The following is a 19,773-nucleotide window of genomic DNA, read 5'->3' on the forward strand; positions in this document are numbered from 1 at the left end:
GATCCAAGGCAATTCTAATAAACTTTGGATGGAAAATGCCATCCACATCCAGAGAGGGAACTCACTATTTTCATCTTTTTTCTTGTTTTTTTTTTTTCTGTTTTCCCCTCTTGTTCTGTTTTTTTCTCTCCCAACATAATTCATATGAAAATACATTAAAAAAGTTAATGTATGTATAACCAAAAAAAGTTTTTTTGCAAGTGAAAAAAATTTTTAAAAATAAATAAATATTTCCCAATTAAACTTTTATCAGGTTCAGGTGGCACTTGGGAATACATCCTGTAGGTCTGACCTTTGTTACCTTTGCTTTAAGGTATACAAAGATCTTTCTTCAAAATCATCATGAGGTTCCCAGTGCCAGGTTCTCTCTACTTTACAGATACAGAAATTGGGGTGTCAAGTCCCCCCAAATGGAGGGGTGCACAAAGTACAGAAGAGGCATGTGGGGGCTGTTTCCTCTCTACTCCCTTCCCGTCACAGGCCCAATCCTGCTCGCCTCTGCCTCGCCATTCTTCCAAATGGAAGGAGCCTGTCTGCTACCACAAACCCATGCTCTTTGTCAATACAAGTGCTTGTCTCGGGCTCTCTGAGGCATTCTCACAGGAGCCTGGATTCAGAGGGGGAGGGGCACACGCCGCCCCCACGCTTGTGATGGTACCGCAGGTCGGAGGCCTGGGTGGGCATGTGCCGGACCCCCTGGGTTCTGGGAACACCCAATCTGGGGGCGGCTGAGGCCTCTGGGTCAGTCCCTCCCCAGAAGCGAGGCCCTCCTCTCCAGCCCACTTCCCAAGGACCACGGGCCTCTGTTGCTCCTTCTGGGGCAGCTCCTCCGAAGATTCCCCCCGTCCCCATCCCAGAGTGGGGCCCACACCTGCCTTCTCCACCGCCCTCCCCCTCCACCCCAAACACGGGCCTGGACACTGCTTCAGTCTCTTTAATCTGCGAGGTGACTCGCATCAGAAAGCAAGGGGGGGACTGGCCGCGCAGGGCAGCCCTCCGGTCAGGCTGGGATTTGGGAAGGAGTCTCTGGGGTAAGCGTGATGAGGGAATTGCTGGCCTGTGCAAGCTCAGAGATGGACACGCGACCTCGCTGGCGGATGAACTGGGCCACGGCTGCCATCTCCTCGGGCGTGATATAGATGAACTTGCCGCGGTCATCGATCACCCCTGAAGAGACAAAAGTATCCTAAGGCATGGGCCCCGCCGGTCTCTGTGCTGCCCCTTTTAAGACCCTCCCTGCTCCGCTTCAGTCCATTCCAACTTCCAGTGGCCTTCCATGACAGGTCCTGACTGGGAGGCTGGTCCTACTAGGGCCTCCTCCATCTATCTCCACTTGTTGTTCCATCTAGAACCAGCCTGTCACATGTGTGTGTGCGTGCGCGTGCGCACACACACCCAGCCGGGACTCTCCCCATCTTTCTTGCTTAGTTGGTGATTCCCCAAGGACAGGACCGTGTCTATGAATCCTTCTCTCTTCCAAGGGCCTAGTAAGCAAACCTGGGCAGAACGGGGAGGCCATATATCTGACAATGGCACAAGGGGTCCTGAACGCACAGACATCCCGGAGCAAGGGGTGAAACCTGCCCCCCTGGAACCCCCCACTCCCCGTACCTGTCAGCGTGCCATCGGCCAACAGGTCCTGCACTCGGTTAATTGCATCCTGTGGGAGAAGAGAGGGAACCATCCTTAGCAGGGAGCCAGGACAAGTCATCCTCCCAATAAGGTCACCCCCATCCCCTGGACCCCCTGCAGATACTGCTGGGATGTGGGAGCAACAGCTTCTCACTCTCCCATCCCTCCCATTAAGGAGCCCCCCAGGGAAGAATTCTTTCTCTTGGATTCCCCAGCTCTGGGGTATCTGGACAGCCCTATTCTATGCTGGGGGAGAGGGAAGTGGTGGGTAGTAGTGGTGGTGCTGCTGGTGCCGTTTCCCAGGGACTGGAACAGTGGGAGGTGCTGGCAAGGGACTGGTACCACAGGGAGGAGGGTTGTCACGGTAACTGGATTGGGCAGCTTCAGCCAGGGGCCGGTTAACTGCTTGTTTTTTGTCCTTCCTTCTCTTTAATTGAGGAGGGTCTTAGCAGATGATCCAGACCCGATTTGGGAAGGACCAAGTCTGGATCATGAATCATTCCCTATTGGTTCCTGGCCCGGGCCACAGAAACCTCCCGGCTGCCAACTCTGTCCATTACCTGGGTCCGAAGGCCCACGTGAGATGCGAGGTCCTCCAGGAGCACAACTTTTGCCTGCTGCAGAGAAGAGAGAGAACAGAACCCATGACTTTCCTCAGTTCCAGGCACACAGCATAAGGTCATTGCTAGTCATATTTTGTACATACACATGTATATGTCTAGATACACTCACTTATGGTCCAGCCCCTGCCCTCAGGAACGTCTGCTCAGCAAGGAGCGATAAATGGGGGCAGCCCTCGAAGCTTGCTCTTAACTGCTGATGTTCTCTCTCTGTCTCTGTCTCATTTAAGAGAGAGACAGACACAAGGAAAGGTCCTGCCCTCAGAGAATTCCATTCTGAAAAACCTACATACATTCACATTGACAGCATTCATGCATTTATTCATTCAATAGATACTTCTTAAGTGTCAGAGGACACAAACTTTAGCTGCGGCACAGCTCCTGCCCTCACAGGATTCACAGAGAGAGAAACACAGAGCATAACAGAGAGTATTATGTGCTAAGTGCAGCGGGAAGGTACAAACCAAGCATTATGTAAGAGAGTTTTCGTGCAGAATCCTGGGACTACTCGTGTTATTTGGTTTTTGTTAAGTTCAGATTAAAAAAAAACATTCTAATGTTACGTAAAGTCTGAGGGGGAAGGCTGTTACTGACAGGAGGTCAGGGAAGGCTTCCTGGAGGAGGCTGAATTGGAGTAAAACTAGAACATAAACACGGGACCAAAATTTGAGGGGGAAAAGGACAGGGAGGATGACGATAAAGGCAGAGGGAATGTTCCCAAAGACTAGTTCAGTCTCCTGAACTTGGAGATAAACAGGGAAGTATCGCCCTTAAGTCAGGAAAGAAAAGGGAGATTGGGTGGGAATGTCCATGCCTCAGTTTCCCTAAGACTATGGTCAGTCCCTGAGGACAAGGCTTGGGTCTCCCTAAGGCTGTGAGTCTCGGGGCAAGATGGGGACCTGAAACTTGGCTCCCACAAGGGTCGGCCCGAGATGGGGAAGGAGAGACACGGCACCAACATTGGTGAATCACTCTTGTTTCCCAGTGAGTCCTTGGGTGACTGACTCAGTGCCAAAAGGGCAGAAGAGCTGCAGGTACCAACTGCGAGAAGGGCCCTGCAGAGCCTTGCCCCAGGGTGCCCAAGCTCCCTGACACCCGACTCCCCGAGGGCAAGGCTTTCAGGCCTCCTCCTCCGGACGCCGCCTCCTGCTGCACCAGGAACAGCCCTGCTTGGTCCGGGAATGGCCCCTGCTCGGTCTGCCCCATGCGGCCACAAGTCCCTCCTCAGAGACCGGGGAGCCCAGGAGAGCTCCCGAACCCCAGTGCCGGGGCCTGAGAGCTGCCTGAGGCTGGGAGCAGGCTGCGGGGAGGAGACATCCCGGGAAGGCCGGCCTTGGAGGGAAGGAAGGGCCTGGCCGGGCCGGGATGTGGGCTCAGGCCATCAGAGAGGGACGGCAGAGAGGGGGGCCTCTGCGTGGGGTGGCCCCCCAGATGGGGAGTTGTCAGAGGCCCGGTAAGGACCACACCTGGGTGGGGGACAGGTCAGATCTCCCGGAGCCCCCCCGGCTGTGGCTTGTGGCACCTAAGGGAGCTGCAGGGCAGCCTTGGCTGACCCAGGTGTTGTGGACTGGGAAGGAGATAAACTGGAGGCAGCAGGAGGAGGAGGGAGGTCAGAGAACAACAGCCTCTGGGTCTCCTTGTATCCTCCTCCTCCTCTCACAAGCAGGGACCCTTCCTGCAGGTCCGAGTTAGACCTCCAGCAGCCACGGGCAGGAGGTTCCCGTATCACACAACAGGAGCCCATGCCGAAGGAAGCTGGGGGACACACGGGGGCCGTGAGCTCCCCTCGGAGCCATTTAAGGAGGCTTCCCGGGGGCAGGGGGCATTGGGTTCAGGGGCTTGGGGGAGATGGCCTTGGCAGAGGCCGGGCCTGGGGCTGGCTCTCCTGGCCCCAGCCCAGGGCCCCTGCCTGGGGGAGGGCCCTCCCTGGGCCAGTGCCCCTCTGAGCCCTCCCTGGGCCCGGCCACGTGTCCGTGGGGTGGGAGCCTGGCTCCCCGCTCCCAGCGTGACGGGCTTCCTTGATTGCTTGGGGCGTGGGCTGAGACTCCCAGGGGCTGCAAGCTGTGGATTATGCAATGCTGGTTCAGTGCCACCCCCTGCTCCCTCTGCACTCCCTCCCACAGCTCTCGCTGATGCTTCAGCTTCCCCCACTTTAAAGCTGTACCTGAAAACTTCCCCTTCTGGGGGTGGGGCGAGGGAGAAAGGAAGGGGTTGGCAGCAAGAGGGGGGCCAGAGCCTCCAGGGCCGGCCTTGCCCAGAGGAAGGAGCCCAGGAGGCCCCGGGACAGGCCCCAACCAGCAGCCGAGCCGCCTCCCCCTCAAACCTGGGGCTCCTGAGCACAAGCTCCAGCCCCAGAGACCCAGGGACCTCCAAAGCAGAGGCCGGGCCTCCTACCTAACCGGGGGGCTCAGAGTCAACAGTGGGGGCAGGGAACCCACCAAGGACAGCGCCTCAGAAGACTGGAAGCCGAGGGGCTGCGGAGAGACGTGTCCCACTGCCCTGGGCGGCCACAGGTGTCTGCATGGGCCGAGGCCAGCGCCGCTCTGCGGCCGTATGCGCTGCCATGATGGGGGGGGGGGGGGAGGGTCCGAGCCCCTCAGCATAAGGTCAGGGAGAAAACCTCAAGCAGCTTAGCAGCTTCTCCCTCCTCCCCACGCCCCGCACACCCTCCTCACCCTCACACACTCAGACCCCAAGTCCGGGCCAAAGCCCCGGCCCCACACCTTCTTACCTTAATGTAACTGATGAACTCGGTCAGGAAGCTCCGAGACTGTGGGGATAAAGAGAGGGTGCAGCTGAGCTCAGGCTGCCCCGGGCCAGCAGAAAGCTCCAGAGAAGGGGCTCAGGCCGCCAAAGGGGCCGCAGCAGCAGGAGCACTGACCGCCGCCAAGTGGGGCCTGGGCAGAGGCGGCGCCCACCTGGCTCCCGGAGCCTGCGAGGGCCCGTCAGGCTCCTGGACATCATCCCCGAGCAGGAGCCCCCATCAGACAGCCGGGATGAGTGGGGGTCGGGCCTCACCCCTCTGCGGTGCAGCCACTCTGAACCGAGGCTTTGCGCCTCCTCCCCGCCCAGTCGGTGCCGGGGGCTTTGTTCCTGCCCCTGCCCCTCGGTGCCCCCCTGCCAGCTCGCTTCTAGGGGCCGAGGCCGATCTGGAGCCTGGCTCTGTGGGCAGGCAGAAAGGTCAGGGGCAGGGGGCACTAAGCACAAGAGGGCAGTACCCGGGGACAGGCTTCCCACAGGTGCTGTGTCCCACAGGCCAGGCAGGGGTGGAGAAGCTGGTATCTCGTCCTAGGCCCAGGAGGCCCAGCGGGGAAGCCTCTCACCTGCTCCTCCGTCATGGTCTCCGCCTCCCCCTCCTCCTCCACCACAAAGGCCTCCTTCAGCTTCAGGTACTCCTCATGCTCACGCTGCTCCTGCTCCTCCCGGGCCTTCCTTTCCTCGGCTTCCTGTCGACAAAAAACCAAGGCTCAGTTTCCCCCCAAAGTGCCGGCCCCTTCTCCTCCAAACACCCTTACATGCCGGGGGCGAGTCCCCTCGGACCTGTGTGAGCAGATCCCTGCCCCCTGCAGCACGAGGACCCCTGGGGAGGGGCTGAGCCCCCTCGGAGGGGAGACCAGCACTGGCTCCCAGGAGGGGGCCCTGCCACCCTGCCCCTCCCCAACACTCATCCAGGGCTGAGTGGCCCCCCTTCCCTCCTCACCCAGGATGTGGGTTTCCCATCAACATTGGGAATACTCAGACTCATAGGCTCGAGAGCTGGCAAGAGCCTGAGGAGATCATTTGGCTCAATCCCGTCCATATTTTAGATGAGGAAACAGAGGGCCAGAGACACTCACCAGTCACACGGCCAGTCTACAGCAGGTTTGGAAGTCAGAGTCGGGTTTTCTGACTCCAACCCCACAGCTCCCGGGTGAGTGGACTGTCCTGAAGCCTGATCAAGGCCTTGAGATCAATACCTACAGTCAATTCTCCGCTCAATTACCATTCCCTCTGGAGACGAAGGCCCGGACTGACCAATCCTGGCCACTGACTCTCGGCAGCGGCTCTGACACCCTCTTCCTCTCCCTGGTAGGGTCTGGGAGGGCAAGTCCTGCCTCACTCAGTGCGGCCCCATCACCACAAGTCAAAACACAGCCCACAGGTGGAGGGCAGACACAGGGCCATCTCCACCCTTCCCCACCGCGGAACCTAGCCCCGAGAGCTGGGAAGGCACCTACAGGCCTTCATCCGACAAACCTGCCCCGAGGGCTCCCCCACACCTGCTTGTACAAAACTAGTCAGGTACAGCATGAAACCGGGGAGTTCTCCGGGCCTCCATCCCAAGCCAGCCCCCACCCCTATTCCCCCAGGAATAGCTGCCATGTCTCCTTCCTTCCCCATTCCCACTTGCCAGACACCATATTTCAGAGCCCCCACCCCTTTTCTAGCTCTCCCTCTCTGTGTGTATCTATCTTTTTCATTCTCTCTCTGTCTCTCTTTCTGTCTGTCTGTCTGTGTTCCCTTTGCCTCTCTCCTGTCTCTGTCTGTCTCTTTTTCTGTCTCTCTCTCCCTGCCTCCTTCCTTCCCCAATGCCTTCTAACCATTCCTCCTGTTTCTAGGTGCTGCCGTCTCCAGATTATTTGTGTGCTGGTCCCCACTTAAGCCGCACTGCCTCGGGGTCCACAGTGTTTCCCCCTCACGCTGGGGCTCCCGGAGGCAGGGGTGGGACATGTCTCCCTCAGTGGGCGAGGAAGGATCAGAGCCATCCCAAAGGCAGGGCCCCTGGAGGCTCCTGGGCTGCTTGTCACCAGCTTTGTCACAGACAAAGGGAAGAAATCATCTTCCACTTAACAAGCCAGGCAGCTACAGACACTTCTCAGCCCACGTCTCCCAAGCTCTGAAGAGCCTTTGAGTCTCTCTTCCTGCCCTCATGACTAATCACTCATTGTGGAACCTTTAGCGAGGAGCCCTCCCTGGTGTGGTAGGTGTGAGACGTGGGCTGCCGAGGGATGGGAGGGACAGGGAGACGTTCCCTCCTGCCTCCTTCCCTTCCTCAAGCAAGACTTTGGGGTGCAGGGCAGGGTGGGAAGGCCAAAGCGATGAGTGGAGTGAGCCCAGAGAACTTCCAGGCAATGCCCTGAAAGTCTGACTCGGCGTCCCCTCCAAACTGCTCCTTCAGCGGACTCCCAACAGACTCCCCTGGTTGTTGCCAACAGCAGCTCAAGGCCTCGGTCAGCCTAGACTCTCCCTCCCTCCCCATATGGGTCAGACCAAATCCAGCCCTTCTTCTTAGACATCTTTATTCCCCTCCTCTGCCCTGCTCTAGCCTCCACTCGAGATTTGATTCAATTCAACAAACATTTATTGAAAGACCCTCATGTTCCTGAGCCTTGCTAGGAACTGGGGACCCAAAGACAGAAGCAACAGCTTCTGCTCCCAAAAAGCTTATATTCTTTCAGAGGGAAATAGTACGGATATAGCTAAATGAAACTTCAAAGTGGACTGGGAGGGGGACACTGACACCTCTTGTGGTCCCCAGAACTGAGCCTGAAGGGAGTGAGGGACCCCAAGAGGTGCAGAGAAGGCAGGAGAGCCCTGCATGAATGGGGACCGCTTGGATCAAACCAGGCCCTGGCTCTACAGCCCACCTCCTCCTCGGGCCACACGCAGCGGCCTGGCTTCTCCTCTCACCAACCAGAAACATCTTCCCGATGCACATTGCTGCCCACGCCATTCCTCTGGCTCCTAAACCTGGCTTCGAGAACAACTGCAAACTCTTTAGCTTGGCATTCAAGGCCCTCCACCAGCACCTGCCTTCTGCCTTCCCGGATTTACTCACCTCTCCTTTCACACACACACGATGCTCCAATCAAACCAGCCTCCCCGTCCCCAAGGATACCACTGGTCTTCCCTATCAGCTGGAATCCTACCCCTTCTGGTCTATCAGGGCCAGAGCATAAACTGTACTACAAAGCAATGATCACTCAACTGGGGACCGAGTGAACAATAGAGAGTGCGATCAGACATAGTATACAATGTAAAACCAGCACAGTGGCAGTGTTTGATAAACCCAAAGACCTGTTACTGGGAAAAAGACTCACTACTAGACAAAATCTGCTAGGAAAACAGGACAGCAATCTGGCAAAAATTAGTTTTAGGCCAAAACCTCATGTTATACACCAAGATATGCTCCTGGTTACAACATAAAGAAATTAAAGGAGCAAGAGAGAAATCATCATTCAAATCTATGACTAGGAAGAGAGTCCATGACTAAACAAGCATTAGAAAGGTTCACTGAAATAAAATTTGATTATATACATTAAAAAGATTTTGCATAAACTGAATGTAATTAAGATTATGAGTAAATAGGAAAATCCTTAGCAGCAAGTCTCTCTTACAAAAGACTCAATAATCAAAGTGCATTTTTATATAAAAAAGTGCCATCCCCCAATAGCCCAAGGAGATCTATAAGGAGTTTTTAAAGAAAGAAATTCAACCTATCAACAACCATGGAAAAAGATGCCATAAATCATTAATAACTACAAAATGAAAACTAAAACAACTCTGAAATTCCACCTCACACTCATCAAAGTGGCAATGATGACAAGAGGAACATAACAAATGCCGAATCGGATTGAGGAAAAAAATGAACAATTCATTATTGGCTTCCCCCGAAGCTGACTGCTGGAGCCATTCTGAAAAGCAATTTGGAATGATGCTCCCAACATTACTAAACTATACATAACCTTTGTCTCAGTGATACCATCTACTGGGCCTATGCTGTAAGGAGATAAAGCAAGGAGAAAATACACGCACAAAAACATTTAGACCCGGTTTGCTTTGTAGCAGGCAAGAATCTTCAATATTTGTCCTTCTTTTAGGGAATGGCTTAACAGATTCTGGTAGAAGCATGGAAAGGAATAGCACTGGGTTGTAAGAAATGACAAAATGGGCAATTTCAGAGGAAACTGGAAAGACCTCTATAAACTGATGCTAAGTGAGCAGAATCAAGAGAGCAATTTATATGGTGACAAAAATGCTATTTACAAACAAAAAAACAAACTCCAAACTTTGAATGACTATAGAAATCTGAACAATCTAATGATAAGTCATGAGGACAGAAGACTGAAGAAGAAACTCTCACCTCTTGCCGGAAAAATAATGAACCTACACAAGTCAGAGGGACAGAGGTTTTCAGGCATGGCCGATGTGGGCATTTACTAGACCATGCATGGTTGTGAGAAGGCTTTGCTCTTTCCTTTATCCTCCTCCTTTCTCTTTCTTTCTTTTCTTTCTTTCTGTTCAATGGATGGGGGAAGTGGGAGGATGATTATAAAATAATTTTACAAATTTAACAAACAAATCTCCTTCCATCCTTCAAGGCCCAGTTAAATGCCAGCTCCTCCAGCTTCCCTGGCTAGAAGCGAGGTCTCCTCCCTCTGACCTCTCAGAAGCTGCCATTTGTCATCGCTGCAGATGACTTGCTCGCTCCTAGACTGTGAGGTCTTTGGGCGGCAGACGGCTAGAGACTATTTCTTATCTGTGTTTCAACTAGAGGGCTCACTTGGCCCTGGAGAGAAAGGAGTTCTAGTTAAAGTTTTACTACTTAAAAGTCATATGATCTTGGCTAAATCAGAGTCTGAGAATTACAGAATTAGAAAAAAATCCAAAGGTCAACAAATCCACAAATGCCAACATTATGGCAGCTAGAGATCCCCGGACCAAAGGTCTCCCTCTCTGTGGAGGCAGCCCGCCAAGCGCTCTCCCCCTTACTGCCGTGTAGAACCCCAGCCAGCATCCACAATAACTTCCCACAGTGCTGTGACTCCCGCTCTCTCCAGCCAAACAAAACTAAGTCCGACCACTCTTGTACACGGCAGACCTTCAAACCTCGGCGTTTCTGTCAGGACAGTCCTGCTCCTGGAGCCCGGCTCCCTGGGCCCCTTGTGCTCTTTCGAGAACTAAGTCCCTTTACCGTACCTGGGCCTCAGTTTCCTTGTCTACAAACCAGCGATAAGAACCCCCGCCTTTCCCGCGGGCCTGCTGTACGGATCCGGTGAATAACGTGGATCACAGGGCTCCCTAAGTCAGAAAGCCCGGGGCAGAGGGGCGGCCGGGTGACCGCTGGGAGGAGGAGCGGACAGCCTCCATGTTGGCTGAAGGAATGGCAGGGTGACAGTGGGGAAGTGGGGGGAGAAGAGCCCCTGACAGTGGGGCAGTTATGATCAGGTCAGTCCAGCTGAGCCAACACCAGGCGCCACTGGGGCTTGGGGGCTCGCCATTGTGCCAGGCCTGGAGCTGGGAGAAAAGGCCGGCCAAGAGGGCGCGAGCGGAGGTCAGGGAGGAGGGTCTGAGGGTCTCGGGACGCAGCTCACCTTGCGCTCCTCCTCAAGGCGCAGGCGCTCCTCCTCTTTCTTCCGCTCCTCCTCCCGCTTGGATTCTAGTCGGCGCCGCTCCTCGCGCTCAGCTTCTTCTGCCTAAGGAGAGCAGGTGCTGATTCCCAAGCATCACCCTGCCCGTCCTCTCCCCCACCCCGGGACCTCCTGTCTAAACCCAGGAGAGGCGGGGTGAGGGGGGTGAGGGGGGTTCAGGGCGGCCTCCCCCCCACCCCCCGCTCACCTCCCGCTGGGCTTTCCTGGCCTGCTTCTCCTCCAGCTTCCTCTGCTTCTTGGCCCCAATTTTTCCCAGCGGCTGGATTTCTGCAGGCTCATCGCCGCTTTCTTCATCCTGGGCTAGAGGTGTTCAGAAGACAAAGGAGACCCCGGAAGAAAGCATTTTAGTACAAAGCACGGATGGGCTTCTGGCCGCAGCAGACTCCTGACCCCGGGCCCTGCCTTCAAGCAGCCCTCTCAGCAACACTGGCCTACACAGAGACAGGGCCTAGAGACCCCAAGCCAGAGGGGACAAGCTGCCCGTGGTGGGCGCAGGGGCCAGAAGGAGGAAGCCCCCACGGGGCAGGGCAGGAACGAAGCAGGCTCTGATGTTTTAGCCCAGCTTCTCCCACATCTCATGCCCTTGCTCTGGGCGCAAGACCATCAGCACAAGCTGTGAGTGCTTCAGTGTATTCTGCTACAGGCCTCCGTTGTTCCTCGTGTGCTAATTAAGGATAAAAAGTCCTCCCCATCTCATGAGTCTAGGATAAGGATCCCATGAGATCATGTGAAACAAAGGACTTCATAAAACATCAGGTGAGTTTCTGATCAATCAACAAGGTCCCACTGAAAATCTAGCAATGGCAGAAAAAACGCCAGACTTGCCAGGATGCAAGTCCCAGTTCTGCTACTTTCTACCTGTGTGACTGGGCCTGTGTCCATTTCTACAAAGTGATGGAGTTTGGACCAGATAAACTCTGAGATTCCCTCCAGCTCCACATCCTGTTCTCCTCCAGGAACCAGCCCAGTGCCGGGGACCACGGTGGGGACACCAGGAAAAGAACAGGTAGTGTTTCTGTCCTCCCCAGGAAACAGCCCATCTACTCCACAGTGACTGGAACACAGCAGGGGCTTAAAAGCTTTTTTGATTGCTGGATTACTTCCTAGTTAGTAAAAGATCACTTAGGATGCAGAGCAGAGTGCTAAAAGCCAAGAGTTTTGTGGGAAATGCTATAGGAACTCCTAAGGAGAGTCTGCGGACTAGGATAATCCCTGCTTTGACATTCCATGTCCAAGGCAGGCTGGGGATCACGTGCACAAAAACTCAGAATGGAAACTGCCCCGTTATGGATGGTGGGAACACCATGAGTCAAGCTCATCTGCACAGGGTGCTCAAATTGAGGAAGAAGGAGGGCAGGAGGCAAGGTGGGGCCGGTTTAGGAAGGGGTTTGAATGCCCTTGTTGAATGCCAGTTGAGAAACTGGCCTGGAGGTGTTTTAGGAAGATGAATCTGGCAACATATGGGGGGTGGATAGACAGCTAGGAGACAAGAGTGATCTCTTGCCCTTCCTTACTCAGGCAAGAGGCACTGAAGGCCAGGATCAAAACAGGTGCCATCCGAAGTGGGCCTGGAGACCCCTGAGGGAGCCTTGGCTGAAGCAGCCTGAAGCAGTCATGGCTTCTCTTGGCTGACCTACCACTAACATCCTCCCAACTGGTCTTTCTGCCTTTGCTCTCATCCTTCAGCAGTCCAGGCCCCTCATTTATGCCCCAGCGATCCTCCTAAGGGGCAGGTGGGGGGCACCGAGGATGGAGCAGCAGGTCTGCAGCCAGGGCTCACACACTTAACGAGCTGCTGAAACCCCATTCTGCTCAGTTCCTCGTCCTCGTCTGCAAAATAGGGGTGCACTGGAGAAGGAAATGACAAACCACTCCAGTGTTTTTGCCAAGAAAATCCCAGAAATCTTCAGTGGTTTCCCACTGCCTGCCAAAGTAGGAACCAATTCCTGATCCCGGCGCTCAAGGCCTTCCAGGATCCGATGACAGTCTGGCAATGCAGGCTTATCTCCCATTTCCTTTCCTAAGCTTCTTTCCTACCTCCAGTCTCTCCAGACTGGACGACTACCCTTCCAGATCTTGCCCTGGGCCACCCCCAGGTAGAATGGATCTAAAGACCAGATGACTGAAGGACTCCCAGCTGTCCACAGTAACAGCAAGAATGTGCGACGATCAACTATGAAGACTTGGTTCTTCTCAGTGGCTCAGTGATCCAAAGCAATCCCAAGACTTTGAGCTGAAAACTCCATCTGCATCCAGAAAAAGAACTAAGGGGTCTGAATTTAATCAATACATGCTGTTTTTTTTCTGTTTTTTTTTCTCTCTCCCTGGCTTTTCCCTTCTGTTCTGATTTTTCTTTCCCAACATGATTCATAAAGCAAGGTAGGCTAAAAAAAAAAAAAAAAAAAAAAAAAGAAAGAAAAAGAAAAAAGAAATATATAGAAGAAAAAAAGTATCTGTATGTAAACAATTGAGGGATAAACACAATTGATGGTCATTATATTAACTGTTGATGTTAGACATCTCCTGCTCCCTTTCTGCTGCTTATCTCCGTCTCCACCTGCCCCTGACAGAGAGTCCCTCCTGATCTCCAGACCCCATCTCTGGTCCCCAGGTGGCAGCCATCTGGGACACTAGAATGGCAAAGGGAAGCCGTTTTTCTCCAGTCTGGCCAAGTGTGAAGATCAGGGGCCTATGCATGAAATGGCTGGGAGGCCCCAACCTAACCTCAGGGCCTTTTCCAGAGCTCTAGGGCTGGGAGCTCGGCTGGTCCCCTGGGGATGGGCTCCCTCTCAGACAACAACACGGCAGAGTGTGCTCTAGGCCCCGAGGAACAATTTCCCCCCCCCCCCCCCAATCAGGCATCATTCCTACAACGTGGTGACCCTCTGGCGGCCCTGGCCCCCAGCTGACCACCCCCCTCCTGGCTCCCATCACCACCTCAGCTCCTCTGCCGGTAGCTTCTGCTCCAAGCGTGTCAATCCCCCCAGTCGCCCAGTCTCCCTCGGAGCCCTCTCCTCCAGGGCTTTGTGTCTCCTCCAGGGTGGGTCCCTCTGGCCTCCAGGGGGGTCAGTGGGTCGAAAGGGCCTCCTGCGTGCCAAGCACCAGGATGGAGGAACAAGACCCACCCCACTTTCCATCCATCACCTTCTATCACTTCCTCAATCTCTTCCTCGGCCCGCTGGGCCCGGCGCTGGGCCTGCAGCCTGCTCCCCATGTCTCGCCGGCGCCGGGGCCTCCCTTCGGCCCTCTCATTTTCCTGTCCAAGAAGCTGGGGCCGCAGCCCCCCGACAGCCACTGGCTCCACATTGTGCTGATCTCCTGAGGAAAGGAGAGAGAAGGCTGGTGAACGTCCCTGCTAACTCCGGCACCACAGGCAGCACTTTCTGAGGGCACTCCCTACCCCCTACTCACGGCATCTCTGAATCCCCCTGCCCCGAGGGTCCCACAGCTCCTGCCCAGCCACAGGATCGAATCTGCAGTCAGGGCCAGTCAGGGTGAGGAGCCCAGAGCCAGGACCCTCTGCTCCTGTTACCCAGTACCTGATGCCCTTCCCCGCACCGACCCCTCACGCCAGGAAGGGCTCTGCTTCCCTGATGATCACTCTGCAAAGGCCCAAGCTATGCCCTCCCTCCCCCATCATTGCCCCCAATCTGTCCTGCTCCACATGGGTCCCTCTCACTGCGAGCTTTTAGGTTCCTCTGAGCTGCGCCCCCAAGTCCGGGAACATGGCCTCTGATCACTCCCCTGGCATTTCAGGGGCAAGAGACTCCCCGCTCTGGACTAGAAAGTCCCCCCGGGGAGGTGTGACCTGCCACATGGCGCACCTGCGGGCCTCCCAGAGAGCCCATGTGGGGCCTGGCCAAGCTCAGCCCTTCCCACAACAGCCCCAAGTTGTGCTCTCCACCCCCTCCTGGGGGAGAGTCCCGCAGGCCCCTCCCCACACACCCACCCAACAGCGGGCACCCAGCTCAGCCCCCATCCGTCTGTCTCCGTCCCCAGGCTCCCCTCCAGCCTAGCTCCCCTGCTCAACTACCGTCCCCCCAGGGGACATCAAGTCCTGCACAGCCGCCTGTCCCATCTCACATCCCGCCCCTTCCTGCGGCTCCTCACAGTCACACAAACCCAACTCAAACTCCAACCGCTAACAGGAAAGTGAGGCTCGGTGCTCTCAATTACACGGAACCAGGCAGAGAGATGGATGGATTCACCCCGACAACCTTCTGCAGAGTTGGAATCAGAGACAATTTACTTTTGTCTCAGTGGGCGCAGTAATTCTATGCTCTGGGAAACCAGAGTCCTGCTCAAAAGTTATACCCTATGGTTTCATTATCATATTCTAAATCTTTGCATAAGAAAATGCTCCTTTTTTTTTTTTAAACAATTTACTTGCTAGCAATATTGATCAAGTTTGAGGAACAACAAATTGCTAACAATGATCAGAAAGTAGCTCTACCCAACTTCCGAGATAGTCACGTGAGTTTTTCAAAAATGAAAGATTTCAAAAAATCTGCAAGGTTTTTTTTGATATTGTTAAGAAAGTAAATGAAATAACATCTATTTTAAATTTCTACTTTGACATAATTTTACAACATACAAAAATGTATTAAAACAATAGCAGAACTAAATAATTTCTAAATATTTAGATACCAGCAATGATAGTGAAGGTTTTTTACAGTGACAAAGACTATTCCCTCACTGAAGTCAGGGCCTGGGCCTGCTCTTCTTGTCTCCCCCACCTGAGAGCCTCCTGAAGATAGGTCCTTCTTTTGAAGGCCCGACCCCCCTCCCCAGTGCCATAGCAAGGCCCACAGAGGGCCTTCTTCCCCTTCGCACACAGGCTTCGAACCTGAGGCTTTAACTTGCAGAGATCTGATCCCACCTCTGAGGAAGGCGGATAGAGCTTGCTGGAGAGCCCAACTGGCTAACACAAAACCGGACAGTACTTGCGGCCCGCACAAGCCGGAAGGGGGTCTTTAGCTTTAGGCTAGGGGCCATCCCTGCTCTGTGCTGACAGCATGGGGCATCCTCAGGGAGTTTCTGGGCCTGCGTTGAGGAGGGAGGAAAGGAGGGTGTGGGCCCCAGGGGGCAGAAGAGTTGGGCTAATGCTGTGAGACGTGGTAGGGCCCTAGTTAGGGAAGGGGGCAAACTAGGAAGTCCAAGAAGCCCAATCCTGAAACAGGCTGGGTGGAAGAGGGCCCAGCTGCCCCCACTCAGATGGTGCCAGCAGGAACGATTATGTAAAGGGAGATTGTGAGTGATGGCCGCCCACCACCTAGCTCTGGCTTTACCCACCTCCCTCAGCTCCTAGCTGCCCCCGAGGCCCAAAATGAGAGCAGCAAAATGCACCAATCACTCTTCCACCAAGAGCCCGCCGGAGGTTGGGGTGGAGGGGGGCCTGGCAGGCCCAGGAGCATCTGAATCTCACAGGATCGGGATGAGGAGGCCCAGTGAGAAAGGGGAGGTCCCTGGAATGCTGGACAATGACGGTGGTCAAAGGATCCCCCCAAAGTCAGAAGCAAACATATACGCAAGATGTGGGAGCACAGGATGGGGGGTGGTGGAAGCTGTAGGGACTGTGTGTGTGGAAAAGGGGGCTGGGAGGAGGAATCCTTCTGTAGGACACCTGAGGGTTTGGGAGCAAGGGAATGGGAAAGACAGAATGTGTGTGCAGGGATGCATGGGAAGGAAAGGGTACTACGAGGGAAGGAATAATGTTTCAATGGTTCTCATATGCATCACATGTATATTTGTGTGTATGGGAATATATATGTATGTACATGTGTGCATGGAAGGAAAATCAAATGTAAAGAAAGGAATTTGAATAGATGAATGTGAAAGACACACAATTTCCCATATTTCTGTTCTGGCCCTCATTCCCCAGAAGGCCCCTATATTCTGGGCTTGGGAAAATGATTTGAAGGTCCTCAGACTACAGTTCTCTGTGGGGGAGTAAAGGAAAACCCCTGCTGAGAGAGGGGCTATAACAATGTTCACAAGGATTGAGGATTTCCAAAAGTGCTTTAAAGATACACATTAGCACATCTAATCAATCAAGAAACGAACATAAAAAAGGACAGGACTAAACAGTAGGGGAGACACAGCACTGGCTATTTTTGTGTAGAGCTTGCCCTCATGCAATTTAGCATCTTGTAAGGGACTAAGGCACAGACAGGTAGCTAAAATACAAAATGTTACATGGCCAGGGCACTAGAGCTGTAAAACCAAGTGACCACCTATGTCCGATGGGAAGGAGGGGAAGGGGAAGGTCCTGCCAGTTGGATCATCAGAAGGTACTGAGCTGGGCTTTACCAGAGGGGCAGGAAAAGAGGGAAAGGTGAGCGTGTGGAACAAGCTTGAAGCAGAGCTGTCCAATTTGCTTTTGCAAGAAGGGGACAACACAGCCAGGACGGAAAGAGAGAGGAACACCAGGCTGTGATGGGCCTTGAATGCTACAGACAGAAGAGCCTGAATTTTTCATAAGCCCTATCTACACGGGGATCACGGTAACATTTTGAACAGGCGGAAGGACACAGGGAAGTCATGTGAAGGCTGCAAAGAAGCTGGACTAGAGTGATGGCAGAGAGAACGGAAAGAAGGAAAGGTAAGAGAAGGAACGACCTTGGTAAAGTGGGAGAAGGTATATTTAAAGAAAAGCTTATTAATGGAGACATAGACAAACAGCAGGGTCAGAAGCAAGGGCAGGTTTGACAGCAAGATAAGGCTGATGGACAGAATTTAGGAAGTCAGTGGGGTTGCTCAAATGTTCATGGGCCAAAAGAAGTTTGGGATTGCACAGAAGGATTGCACAGAGTTCACTTTGAGATTGCATGAAAGGACTGCACAAAATTCATGCTGGGATTTCAAGGAAGGGACTGTGCAAAATTCACCCTGGGACTGCAAGGAAGGACTGCATGAAATTCACCCTGGGATTGCAAGGAAGGACTGCATGAAATTCACCCTGGGATTGCAAGGAAGGACTGCATGAAATTCACCCTGGGACTGCAAGAAAGGACTGCATGAAATTCACCCTGGGACTGCAAGGAAGGACTGCATGAAATTTACCCTGGGATTGCAAGGAAGGACTGTGCGAAATTCACCCTGGGACTGCAAGGAAGGACTGTATGAAATTCACCCTGGGATTGCAAGGAAGGATTGCATGAAATTCACCCTGGGATTGCAAGGAAGGACTGCATGAAATTCACCCTGGGATTGCAAGGAAGGATTGCATGAAATTCACCCTGGGACTGCAAGGAAGGACTGCATGAAATTCACCCTGGGACTGCAAGGAAGGACTGCATGAAATTCACCCTGGGATTGCAAGGAAGGACTGCATGAAATTCACCCTGGGACTGCAAGGAAGGACTGCATGAAATTCACCCTGGGATTGCAAGGAAGGACTGCATGAAATTCACCCTGGGATTGCAAGGAAGGACTGCATGAAATTCACCCTGGGACTGCAGGGAAGGATCAGAAATTCAACTGGGACTGTAAGGAAGGATTGCATGAAATTCACCCTGGGACTGCAAGGAAGGACGCAGAAATTCACCCTGGGATTGCAAGGAAGGACTGCATGAAATTCACCCTGGGATTGCAAGAAAGGACTGCATGAAATTCACCCTGGGACTGCAAGGAAGGACTGCATGAAATTCACCCTGGGATTGCAAGGAAGGACTGCATGAAATTCACCCTGGGACTGCAAGAAAGGACTGATGAAATTCAATTTGGGATTGTAGGAAGGATTGCATGAAATTCACCCTGGGACTGCAAGGAAGGTGCATGAAATTCACCCTGGGACTGCAAGGAAGGACTGCATGAAATTCACCCTGGGACTGCAAGAAAGGACTGCATGAAATTCACCCTGGGATTGCAGGGAAGGACTGCATGAAATTCACCCTGGGACTGGAAGGAAGGATTGCATGAAATTCACCCTGGGACTGCAAGGAAGGACTGCGCGAAATTTACCCTGGGATTGCAAGGAAGGACTGTGCGAAATTCACCCTGGGATTGCAGGGAAGGACTGTATAAAATTCACCCTGGGATTGCAAGGAAGGACTGCGAGAATTTCACCCTGGGAATGCAAGGAAGGACTGCGCAAAATTCACCCTGGGATTGCAAGGAAGGACTGCATGAAATTCACCCTGGGATTGCAAGGAGGGACTGTGAGAAATTCACCCTGGGACTGCAAGGAAGGACTGCATGAAATTCACCCTGGGATTGCAAGGAAGGATTGCATGAAATTCACCCTGGGATTGCAAGGAAGGACTGCATGAAATTCACCCTGGGATTGCACGGAAGGGCTGCATAGAATACCCCCAGGACTGCCCGGAAAGCCCATGCAACTGTAACGTAGGGCGGGCAGATGATGCCCTTTTCACAGCCCTTAATTTCCGGATGAATAAAACGGGGGAGGGGAGGGTGTGGCAACTTCATGAGCAGGTGCGGGCGTGGGCGTTAAAGCACGAGAACGGGGAGAGTTAATACGTATTTAACCCTGGTTTCCCGACCACTCAGAGGACCCCCTGGCACCCCCATCCCCGGGATAGGCGTTCGCTAGCCCAGCACTCCGATGAGATCAGCAGAGACTCCACGTGCACAGAATACCCGGCCGAACCGAAGCGGCTCTCCGCCAATCAGGAGGCAGAAAAGGCCAAGGGGCGGGGAGGGCTCTCGGCGCGCTAAGGCTTCCGGTCCGGCCGCACCACAGGCCGGGAGTTGTAGTTTCTGCTTCTCCAGAGTCGGAACTCGGCAAGGCTGCCGAGCCAGGAAACCTTAGCGGCCTAAGAGAGCCAGCGAGCCCAAGAAGGAAGGGAGCTTAGAGGAAATCTCACAGCCCCAGGGAGCTGGCGGTGTTTCCTACCTGCTGCCGCCTGTTCCCGGATTCGGGTCACAAAAATGATAAGAGCAATAAGCAGGACCGCGGCCACTACGTAAAGGATCGGGTCCATCATCCCGCCTCCTTCCCGACAGCGCCCGAGACAGGGGCGTGGAGAACTAAGCAGAACTGGGGCTCCGCCCCTGCTCCCTGATAGGTCCTCCTCGGACAGTCCCTCATAGGTTACCAAACATTACCCACGTTACCAAATGGAAGGGAAAACTTGCCTTTCACACGG

At 53.9% G+C, this 19,773-nt stretch overlaps 1 protein-coding gene across 1 annotated transcript; it reads right to left on the minus strand.

Moving 5' to 3' along the window:
- Window positions 1–918: 918 nt before the first annotated feature.
- On the minus strand, window positions 919–19,681 carry DDRGK1 (DDRGK domain containing 1). The gene is made up of 9 exons (XM_031941279.1): window positions 19,521–19,681; window positions 13,808–13,981; window positions 10,851–10,963; window positions 10,607–10,708; window positions 5,576–5,698; window positions 4,984–5,022; window positions 2,193–2,249; window positions 1,612–1,660; window positions 919–1,167 (listed from the first exon to the last, which is right to left on the minus strand). The coding sequence occupies exons 1-9, from the start codon at window positions 19,609–19,611 to the stop codon at window positions 1,001–1,003; spliced, it is 915 nt and encodes a 304-aa protein (XP_031797139.1). The 5' UTR covers window positions 19,612–19,681; the 3' UTR covers window positions 919–1,000.
- Between the last annotated feature and the right edge of the window lie 92 nt (window positions 19,682–19,773).

The sequence above is a fragment of the Sarcophilus harrisii genome, chromosome 6 (assembly GCF_902635505.1).
Source record: "Sarcophilus harrisii chromosome 6, mSarHar1.11, whole genome shotgun sequence".
In the NCBI taxonomy this organism is placed as follows: Eukaryota; Metazoa; Chordata; class Mammalia; order Dasyuromorphia; family Dasyuridae; genus Sarcophilus; species Sarcophilus harrisii.